The sequence below is a fragment of the Oncorhynchus tshawytscha genome, linkage group LG23, assembly GCF_018296145.1.
Source record: "Oncorhynchus tshawytscha isolate Ot180627B linkage group LG23, Otsh_v2.0, whole genome shotgun sequence".
Classification (NCBI taxonomy): Eukaryota; Metazoa; Chordata; class Actinopteri; order Salmoniformes; family Salmonidae; genus Oncorhynchus; species Oncorhynchus tshawytscha.
Window position 1 is genome coordinate 5,158,107 of NC_056451.1, and position 10,879 is coordinate 5,168,985.

The 10,879-nt window shown below is 42.9% G+C and overlaps 2 protein-coding genes across 2 annotated transcripts; both read right to left on the reverse strand.

Moving 5' to 3' along the window:
* Nucleotides 1-1,764: 1,764 nt before the first annotated feature.
* Nucleotides 1,765-4,977, reverse strand: LOC112236446 (trophoblast glycoprotein-like). The gene is made up of 2 exons (XM_024405038.2): nucleotides 4,481-4,977; nucleotides 1,765-3,872 (listed from the first exon to the last, which is right to left on the reverse strand). The coding sequence occupies exons 1-2, from the start codon at nucleotides 4,738-4,740 to the stop codon at nucleotides 2,858-2,860; spliced, it is 1,275 nt and encodes a 424-aa protein (XP_024260806.1). The 5' UTR covers nucleotides 4,741-4,977; the 3' UTR covers nucleotides 1,765-2,857.
* A 160-nt stretch (nucleotides 4,978-5,137) lies between these two features.
* On the reverse strand, nucleotides 5,138-9,902 carry LOC112236445 (transmembrane protein 222-like). Its single transcript, XM_042304469.1, has 6 exons — nucleotides 9,517-9,902; nucleotides 9,161-9,245; nucleotides 9,008-9,039; nucleotides 8,791-8,887; nucleotides 7,961-8,091; nucleotides 5,138-6,644 (listed from the first exon to the last, which is right to left on the reverse strand). The coding sequence occupies exons 1-6, from the start codon at nucleotides 9,636-9,638 to the stop codon at nucleotides 6,557-6,559; spliced, it is 555 nt and encodes a 184-aa protein (XP_042160403.1). The 5' UTR covers nucleotides 9,639-9,902; the 3' UTR covers nucleotides 5,138-6,556.
* Between the last annotated feature and the right edge of the window lie 977 nt (nucleotides 9,903-10,879).

The window sequence follows — 10,879 nt, forward strand, 5'->3', positions numbered from 1 at the left end:
ATTTCTCAGAACTAGCTGCGTGTCTATGTTGATGGGAGGGGTGCTGGCCCATTGCTTCGGGATCAAGGGGGGCATCAGGGTTTTAAACTGCCTAAACATCTGTAAAGCAAAAACACCCACCCAGATAACAATACTGACAAACTTCATTTCGGAGTCAAACTTAATATGTCTATAACGAAGTACAAATTGAAAAAGCAACCTTCCCTCAGGCGATTTGTGATGTTCATTTCGTTTGATTGGACTCTTGGAATTGGGTTGTTGTGTCGCTGCAATACAGTGCCACAGAAGGGTACATGATATCCCTTTGTTAGATATGACAATAGAATTAGTGGCCAAATTATATGGTCATTTTTAACAGAGACATAGTATAGACTCATGCCAGTAGAGGGCACCCTCATACATTTGGCTGATTTGACCCAAACGGGTTGGATTCCTGAAGAGTCCATTTTTTTAACCCTGGCCTAAACCCACTATAGGAGCTATTCACACAATAATAGCCATGCCTCAGCCTAAAAGTGGCAGAACTTCTGTATATTTTTCACTTGACTGCATTAAATAACTGATGTGAGTGGAGCTTGCTGGTGTAAAACAGCTGCCTGGCAAATGTAGCTGGTGTGGTGAGGTGATCTTATTCCTTGGTAAAAGGGTGAAAAGAAACTGTTTAAACACATTCAATGTCTATATCATAGATTTCTGTTTCCTAGTAAGGGTGCAATGCACCTCCAGTAGCTGAAAAAGCATAGAGCAAAACATGGGCTCATCAGTCACGTAAAACCATTGAAACGCTTCCAGGTCATGTTTGCTTTGAGTTTACAAACCTTTTATCTCCTCTCCTTTATTGTGCAGACTTTCTGTAGGTTATGACCCTCTCTTCCAACAAATAATGAGTGAGCCGGGAGGAATGCGCTGCCTCTTCTACTCCAAGTACATGTAATTAGAGGACTGGCTTTGACCTTACTCAGTGCACGGTTAATCTCAGCCCATTTACTGTCTTCAGTAGAGTGCATGTAGACCCTGCTGGGATTATTGATGATAGCCAGCGTTTCCAGGTGTTTTGGAAATCCTGCCAGTGCGTACCACGTCCTCCTTACACCGCCATCATTTTGACAGCAACCGAGGCTGTCACTAGTGTATCAGTGCAATACGTCACTTGCCTTGGGATGACTGAGCAGATGTCCTTTTAGCTGAAGATACCACTTAATAAATGACACATTTAAAAGGTGGACATGACATCCTTGAAAACATGATCATACTTTACAGGTGTGTAAGCAAGCAATCAATCTGTAAAACGATTTGCACTTTACATTACTGCAACCACGCATCAGACATCATTGCGTGCTATGTCATATAATAAGATCACTAAAAAATGCTTACTGAATAGATAAACTCACACACACCAGAGCCAGTAGCATTGAGGTGGAGATGAATATATACTGTCCAGTGTTGCTTTGGTCAATAGCGATCATTAGTTATAAAAGTCCTGCAACTAAATTCACACGCAGGATAGAGAGATGCGCCGATACCTGCAGAGCCAGCAGGTGCAACTCTGACTAGCATCCTTCATCTTGTCCCACTTTCCCCCTACAGACACACTTAATCATCTCCCTTTCCCCATCTGCGCTAAGCAGGAGAGTCACACTAGCCCTGCACATAGTAACAGAATGGGGCAATGGAGCAGTGGTCATTCCAACAGCTCCCTGTAGAGTTGTAAAGTTACTTTAAGACTAAATGGAAACTTACTACAAATGTGATTTGGATAACATCTTGAAAACATGTTTTTATTCAGCACCACAAAGGGTTTTTTACAATTGTTTCATTTCAATTATCTTTACATAAAACTGGTAAGTTATGCATGTGAGTTTATACACCACACTAGATCCTGCTTCATCACTTCAATATCACATCACTTCTGCACTCTGGAAATATGTGCCCTTTCTTTCTGTCTTGCCCTGTCACGTCTGGTTACAAAGTCAGTTAAGGACGAAGATATGACTTATTGCAGTGTAGAATCATTCAATCTTCCCAAAAGAGTAGACGTTCAAGGTTAGTTTTGCAGTCAAGACCCTTCAGATAGGCTATATTGCTTTGGTTCCATCTAGATATGTCAATAAGACCCACAAAGTATAATATAATAATACATACAACACCAAAGACGGATAGCAACTTGGTTAAATCTATGCAAGTTAGTAAAAATGTGGCCACAGCAAGAGAGGCATCAAGGCTATGCAGGTACCACGAGCCCGGCTGTTCACACTTAAAATAGTCTCTCCATTAAATAGTGTAATTACATCACTTATGTAAGGATAAACTGTAGAACTGTTATACATTTTTATGCTTACATAAGTTATGTAATTATATTCAACATATTGTACAGAAATATATGATACAGGTAAGTCCCTCACGCATGTGTGCATGGTTGGGCAGAAACTGATGATATGTAATCTGATTACAAAATATTTTTAATCAGTTATGTTACCAGCCCAAAATATCAGATTACAGATGCTTTTGAAAAACTAGATGATTACTTTCAATTTCATAAAGGATGTCTGCTGTTTTCTCAATGACATTTAATTCAGCATTGATAAAAGAACAGGTTTAAATTAGTTCCACCAGAGCAAGTCTGACCACAAGTCAGAGACCACTATGATGACACACCAAATGTGTGTGTATGGATAATTTTGATCTACTTCTAATAAGGGGAAAGTAAACCGATTTACATTACTGAGTTTGGGTAATCCAAAAGTTACGTTACTGATTACCATTTTGGACAGGTAACTAGTAACTGTAACAGATTACATTTAGAAAGTAACCTACCCAAACCTGAATGCAAGTCCACTCCAGTCCAGGGAATGAGGAATCACAAATCCACCGAGATGGAGCCTGGTTTGAGCTGTGTGTCTGAGGGGATCTGAACTAAACAGGTGTCAGTGGGTAGCTGTGATAAGCGGTTATCTGAGTGAGCCTGTCCAAAACTACCGTTTGTCGGTGGCTTCTCTTCGACTCTGACGTCTTTTGAGAGGTATTCCCGGCGTGGGTCAGTGTCAATCTCATAGCGGTGGTGATACCCCTCCAACACTTCATGGCAGGCATCTCGCGTCTCCGCCACCCACTTTTTAATACCTTGCCGGTTGAGGTAGAGCACAAAGAGGAAGACCATGCCCACAAAGCCCAGTACCAGACCCAGGAGGACGTAGGAGGTCTGCAGGGAGAGGTCGCCCACCTCGTCTCTGATTCCGACCAGAGGTGGTGAAGTGGCATGGCATCCGACAACTTGGACCCCGAGTGCCCGCAGGGGCCTGTCCTGAAACTCCCAGGGTGAGGCGCAGGTCAGGGCTTCTGCATCCCCCACCTGAGCCTGGGAATTCTTAAGCCACACAGCAAAGTCTTGGATCTCACATGTGCAGACATAGGGGTTGTGGCTCAGCAGGATGCGGGGGGCTTGCCCCAACCTTTCCAGCTCCCCCAGAGCATCACCTTGGAACGCCCTGAAAGAGTTGCGGGTCAAGTCAAGCAGCTTCAGGCGGCGCAGGCCAAAGAAGGTGCCGTTGTAGACCGATGCTAGGGAGTTGTTACCAAGGAAGAGGTGCTGCAGGCTAGGGAGGTGGGAGAACATCCCTGGGGGTAGGAAGACCAGGCGGTTCCCGGAGAGGTCTAGGCTGAGCAACCCTCCTAGGCCTCCCCAGCGCAGTGCGGTGGTGAGATCTGTCAGTGAGGTGTAGTTATAGAGGGAGCGGCTAAGGTTGAGCTCCTTTAGAGGACTCCCTGGGATGTTGAGGGCTTCAGGGTGGATGAGAGTCAGATGGTTGCAGCTCATGTCCAGGGAGCGCAGGTAGGAAAGGGTAGAGAAGCTGTGGGACGCAACCTCTGTGATCCTGGGAAGACAGATGGACCATGTTTACAGTCCCCAAACCGCATATTGGACTCAGAATTAATTTTTGCTGAATTATTGTCATGCTCAAATAGGGTATCTAAACATTTCATAAGTTGGTGTGATGGCATTCAGGAGAACATTAAATAATAATTGTATTGTTTTCCTGCTATTTCTCCCCAATTCTGTGAATTCCAATTGGTAGTTATAGTCTTGTCCCATTGCTGAAACTCCCGTATGGACTAGGGAGAGGCAAAGGTCGAGAGCCATGCATGCTCCAAAACACAACCCTGCCAAGCCACACTGCTTCTTAACACACTGCTTGCTTAACCCGGAAGCCAGCCGCACCAATGTGTCGGAGGAAACATTGTACAACTGGCAACCAGGGTCAGCTTGCAGACGCCCGGACCCCCACAAGGAGTCACTAGAGCGCGTTGGGACAAGGACATCCCGGCCGGCCAAACCCTCCCCTAACCCGGACAACGCTGGGCCAATTGTGTGCCGCCTCATGGGTCTCCCGGGCACGGCTGGCTGTGACACAGCCTGAGATTGAACCCTGGTCTGTAGTGAAACATCAGAACACAATTCTCTTTGATGAGAATATCTACTCACCCATTGTTGCTCAAAATGATGGTGGTGACATTTTTCAGTTCTTGAAATGTCTCTGATCCAATTTTGAATATATTGTGTCCTGTGATGATCACATTCCTTGTGTATCCTGGAATATCTTGTGGTATGGAGCGAAGGTCCTTGGAAACGCATTTCACTGTGCGCGTGCCAGCAAAGCATTGGCAGCCTGATGGGCACTCCAAGCACTGGTGGGGCGCACAGAGTAGCGCACCAAAAAGTACAAGGATTACCAAATTATGCATAACTCAACAGAAACGTTATAAACTGATAAATACCAGAATATGCAGAAGGAGCAGTTAACGGTGAGTCATATTACGCCGTGTCATGCACATCAAGGAGGAAAAAAAACTCCGGCATAACGGTATAATGAGGTGTTAGCCTTTCTTTAGATGGTGCCAAATGATAGCCCAATGGTTTGTGACTGCTTTGAGTGAGAAGGATGTTTCGTCTGCTGAGCAACAGGACCGGCAAATTGTTAGCTTGACTTGAAATACCGGCGCAGAATCAAGGAGAGGAACAGTGAACGTTTTTTAAAGGCACAGACACGAAAAATATTATACTACACAGAAGAGTAGACCTCTGTGGTGTCTTTGTGTGATATGATTTAACAGTTTATAAACAATGAACAAGTAGGCTATGCATATTATGTACATTTATTTATATTTGTTCCAATAAATAACAACACTAAACAGAGGGTAGTGCCCAGGACCCAGTACATATAATAATTTCGCCGGTGCTTATATTTGTCCTGTTGCACACAAGTGTGTAATGGAAATGTTTTTTTGCGTGGCCAACTCCCCTGAGGCACCCGCAGGGTTCCGGTATTGTGGTTCCGGTATTCGAACCCAACGTTCTAAACTCGAGGCTACGTGCCGCCCTCACTCGGGCCGAGCTCCCTGTCACCCAGGACCTCAATAACAGGCAGTTAATGACTCCGGACATCCAAGTCATAGACTGTTCTCTCTGCTACCATACGGCAAGCGGTGCCGATGTACCAAGTCTGGAACCAACAGGACCCTGAACAGTTTCTACCAGCAAGCCGTAAGACTGTTAAATATTTTAGTTAAATAAATAACTACCCAAACTATCTGCATTGACCCAATTTTTACACTAACATTTTTGACTCATCACATACGCTGTTGCAACTGTTTATTATCTATCCTATTGCCTAGTCACTTTATCCCTAGTTGTATGTACATATCTACCTCAATTACCTCGTACCCCTGCAGGTCGACTCTGTGCTGCTACCCCATAGCAAGGTTAGCGTTACGCTGTATTTATTATTACTTTTCTATATTTTCTGTCTCTCTGCATTGATGGGAAGCATTTCACTGTTAGTCTACACCTGTTGTTTACGAAGCATGACAAATACAATTTGATTTGACTTTACTAGCCTATGGTATAGCTTATTGCCCATCATTTCTGTAATTCTATCGAATGAGTGGTCATGCATATGGACAACTGTAGAGTATATTAACATTCCCAAGCATGTTGCTTCAGAGAACTTACTGCATGAAAAACGAACACTGTCTGATAAAATATAGTAAACAATTACAAAGTAAAATGATGTTGAGTGGGTATAAGCTGGGGGCATTTAAGAGTGACGGGTGGCCCACACTGGTTAAATGGGGTTTAGGAGTCAGTAAGAGAGACCAATTTGAATTTATGACCATAGACAATATATTTACATTTAAATTATCGTCATTTCAAATCAAATCAAATTTTCTTTGTCACATACACATGGTTAGCAGATTTTAATGCGAGTGTAGCAGTTTAGCAGATGCTATATCAGTTCTATATATATATAGTTATGACTATCCCAAGCCAAACATTCATTTATATGACATTCCTTTCTGAATCTAGTAAAAGGTACTTCAAAACAAGCCAGAACAGCTGGACATAACTGCCCTCATGAGAGTGTGAATGTTAGCACTGCACAAAGAAGTGTCCCATCGAAACATTTATTCTTCTTCTTTCACTTTTTATGATTACAACGGAGCAGGAAAATCCCTTGTATTATCTCTCCCCTCCGTCTCCCTCTTCATGTCCCTTGTGTGGTCAGTGCAGGTTGAGCGTTAGGATGAAGGTGACGAGGGCTCCAGTCAACATAAGGAAGGGCAGCCAGGTCTTGAGGAACGACACACAGCTGGGGAAGGACAGAGGGAGAGAGAGAGAGCACAGTGAGAGTAGTAATGACAGTCATTAAATCCTCACATTTTGGCTGTTGGTCAAAAACACTAGACATTTGTCGTCTATACTGCCCTACAAGGGCAAAACTCAGTAACTACACTTTTTTGGGGGTCAAAATTGCATTAAGACCGAAATCAGGCATTGTAGTATCTGTTTTGTCTTGTGACATAATCAACTGTTTCAATTATGTTCCATTTCAGAGAAAGTTTGAGTTTGAAATTTGCAGTAACTACAAAATCCAAGTAAAAACCAAGGAAAACCGCAGTAACTGAAGTTACTGCACTTTGGCTTTGTTCCAGCATACAAAGAGCAGTAACTACGCAACAGTGAAACTGAGAAAAATTGCTTCAAAGTTTATTTGCTTTTCCAGACAAATATGTTGTCAGTAGATAAGTAATAATACACTGATGTATTATCTTATTCTGAATTGTTTTTGCATATCAACCATGACCACTGATTTGGCCTAAGTCAAATATTTTTTTTAGATATAAACATTCTATGTGATGAAAGTCCTTACCTTATGGCAAAACAAATGTTTGAGGATTGCCTTTGGCTTTTGTAGGGCAGTATATAGAGACCGGTAAGGAAGTGCAGTCGGTTAAATTTCCCAGAAGCCAGGGTAATTTACACAGGCCACTGAGGGCAGACCAACTCTCTAATCTCCCAGAGGTTTACCCCACTCCCTTCACCTCACTCCTTCCCCGGTCTCCACCCTTGTACCCCCCCCTTCCTCCCGATCCAGCAGTGGGAGCCCCGGCAGAGAGTTGATGTGGTGATGAGGGGGCCACATCTGGCAATGATGAATTACACGGCGCCCCACTGTTTAAGGACGTGGTGCCCTCGGACGATAATGTGGAGGCTGCACAAAGCAGTGACACTAGCTCCCTATGTGGGTCAGGGGAGAATAATGAGGGGGTTTCTCAACAGCATATGTTTCCCTGTGTCTGGAGCTCCTCTGTCCCTCCTGCAGAGCGTTGCCTGCTGGCAGGTGCATGCTTGCTTGTTCAGACTAGGTGCTGTTGCTGTTTTGCATAGTTTGCCTCTGTCCATTTCATCAGCATGTCTGATTCTACTTCCACACCAGTTAGTCAAATGATCCAGAGGGAATGCACATACACATAGAGTGATTGGTCAGTCAGAATGATGCTTTGTGAGTGGCAAGTATTGTTGTACAGAAGGTTCAGTGTTCACGCCTAGGTTAGGACAGGAATGAGCATACTCTGTTACATACAGTAGAGTACCTCTTCATTGCATGATTGCATGGTATCTCACCTGACATGCTTGCCGTGGATAAGGGACCGCAGGCATAGGTTGACCATGTTCCAGGATGTTCTGTTGTCGTAGCGCATGAGGTTAAGGGCCAGGGCCACGTGGGAGTGGCAGTTATCACAGCAGAGGTTGTGCTACAAGAGACAGAGGAAGAAGGCTAGTCAGGTCTAACTCTAGGCGGTTTTTGTCAATATCGCTACAATGGGTCTTTACAATCATTGTACAAAACATGTACATATAAATACCTTTGCCCCTTACAATAGGCCTTTATTGGAGATGTTCAATAGGCCTTTACTGGAGATGTTCAATAGGCCTTTATTGGAGATGTTCAATAGGCCTTTATTGGAGATGTTCAATAGGCCTTTATTGGAGATGTTCAATAGGCCTTTATTGGAGATGTTCAATAGGCCTTTACTGGAGATGTTCAATAGGCCTTTATTGGAGATGTTCAATAGGCCTTTATTGGAGATGTTCAATAGGCCTTTACTGGAGATGTTCAATAGGCCTTTACTGGAGATGTTCAATAGGCCTTTACTGGAGATGTTCAATAGGCCTTTACTGGAGATGTTCAATAGGCCTTTACTGGAGATGTTCAATAGGCCTTTACTGGAGATGTTCAATAGGCCTTTACTGGAGATGTTCAATAGGCCTTTACTGGAGATGTTCAATAGGCCTTTACTGGAGATGTTCAATAGGCCTTTACTGGAGATGTTCAATAGGCCTTTACTGGAGATGTTCAATAGGCCTTTACTGGAGATGTTCAATAGAACCTAGGAAGGAAATATAATTCCACTACTAGACCTGTCTTATTATGACACTGTCAATGTTCATACCGGCCTGCATTTGTACTCCTCCGATGCGTCATGCACTGCCTTGTCCCAGGCAGCTGAGCCAGTGCCACACACCTTATCAACATCAAGCTTCCAGTACCTGTTAAGAGACAAGCAATGCCGCAGATGCCTTACTACCTAACTGCAATGCCTGCATGTCAATTTTGAGCACAATATGCCAGGCCTAGTTCCAAGCATTGAACGAACAAAGCCAACTTACTTTGTTGGTCTTCCAAAGGCCATATTATCTTCCTGAAAGGAAAGATGGGACATTTTGAGGAACTATCGAAACAGATGGTCCGATAATAACATTAGGCTTATGCACATAAAGCTGTAGGCCTACTGTCATAATGCATGATCTGCATATACTCACAGACACTAAGTACGATCCAGCGAAGTCTCTTATCACGCCTGCAGAAGTACATATCCCCATGTGACCAATGAAGGGGAGCAACCACCTGAACAAAACAGAGGTACGGCACTGTATTGGGGGGTCCTGGGAATAAAGAGTGCGTGTATATTATAGGGCATCTAACGGTATGGGCATTTTAATTCCAGCCCACATAGTATTTGGAAATTCACTAGCTATATTGCAAGCTAGTGATATAAATATCCAAAAGATGTGATCGCCTACATGACCATTGATGTTTATCAACATGACCACGTAAATAGAGTCTCCATTTCAGATGGTGAGAGCAAAAGAAAACAACCGGAAAAGTGGCTACTCACGACAGTATTGGAATAGGAGTCCAAACGACGCAATAAGGATAACGGCTGTTTTTCCGGTCTATTTTTTCGAAACCCCCGTGATAATTAATCATTATATCTATTTCGTCCGCCTCCTGCGCCATCAGTAATTTTAACACTGTGCCGGAGCCTGTCGCTGCTCAACTGACATCACGAAAATGCGCTGGCGCGTATGGCGGCCGCGTTCGACGGCCTGCAAAGCTGTCATGCAACAAATCTCACAAAGCCAGCCTGGATATTAATTAAATGCCCAATGCAGACGTTTTTATATCAATATCAAATCATTTCTTGGTAACAGTTAAGTATCTTAGATTTCAATTAAAATGGGAAAATAGCTTTTTTTTTGCAAAAAACTACTTCTCAAAGGTCCATTGTGGTGGTCCTGAGCTGGCACGGTTACACGTGGTCTGCGGATGTGAGACCCGTTCCAGAACACATTTTATAAAATGACGTTGGAGGCTGTTTAATATAGCGAAATGAAGATTCAATTCCATGGCAACAGCTCTGGTGGATATTCCTGAAGTCTGCATGCCAATTGCATGCTCCTTTGAAATTTTAGACATCTGTGGCATTGTGTTGTGTGACAGAACTGCACATTTTAGAGTGGCCTTTTATTGTCCCCAGCACAAGGTGCACCTTGTCATACTTGAGTAAAAGGTATATTTGGTTTCAAATATACCTAGGTATTTAAAGTCAATGGAATTTCTAAAATGTTTTTATTAATCAAAAGTACAAGTATAAACCCTTTCAATTTCCTTATATTAAGCAAACCAAATGGAACAATGTTTTTTTTTTATTGACACATAGCCACGGGCACACTCCAACACTCAAGACATAATTTACATATGAAGCATTTGTGTTTAGTGAGGCCGCCAGATCGGAGGCAGTAGGGATGACCAGGGATGTTCACTTGATAAGTGAATTGGACCATTTTCCTGTCAAAATTAAAATAGTTTTTTTGGGAGTCAGGGAAAATGTTTGTGGAGTAAAAAGTACATTATTTTCTTTAGGAATGTAGTGTTGTAAAAATTGGCTAAATAGTAAAGTACAGGTACCCCAAACTACTTAATTAGTACTTTAAAGTATTTTTACTGAAGTACTTTACACCACTGCTGAGTGGATAGTTGTGGACCTATGTGTAGCCTACAGTGCCTTGCAAAACTATTCGGCCCCCTTGAACTTTGCGACCTTTTGCCACATTTCAGGCTTCAAACATAAAGATATAAAACTGTATTTTTTGTGAAGAATCAACAACAAGTGGGAAACAATCATGAAGTGGAACGACATTTATTGGATATTTCAAACTTTTTTAACAAATCAAAAACTGAAAAATTGGGCGTGCAAA

Excerpts from the sequence above, each read along its gene's own strand:
- LOC112236446 (XM_024405038.2), bottom strand. The coding sequence starts at position 4,740 with ATGCATAATTTGGTAATCCTTGTACTTTTTGGTGCGCTACTCTGTGCG. Across the intron at positions 3,873-4,480 it reads ATCATTTTGAGCAACAATGG|GATCACAGAGGTTGCGTCCC; the intron begins GTGAGTAGATAT and ends CTGTCTTCCCAG.
- LOC112236445 (XM_042304469.1), bottom strand. The coding sequence starts at position 9,638 with ATGGCGCAGGAGGCGGACGAAATAGATATAATGATTAATTATCACGGG. Across the intron at positions 9,246-9,516 it reads ACTCCTATTCCAATACTGTC|GTGGTTGCTCCCCTTCATTG; the intron begins GTGAGTAGCCAC and ends TGTTTTGTTCAG. Across the intron at positions 8,888-9,007 it reads GCCTTTGGAAGACCAACAAA|GTACTGGAAGCTTGATGTTG; the intron begins GTAAGTTGGCTT and ends GTCTCTTAACAG.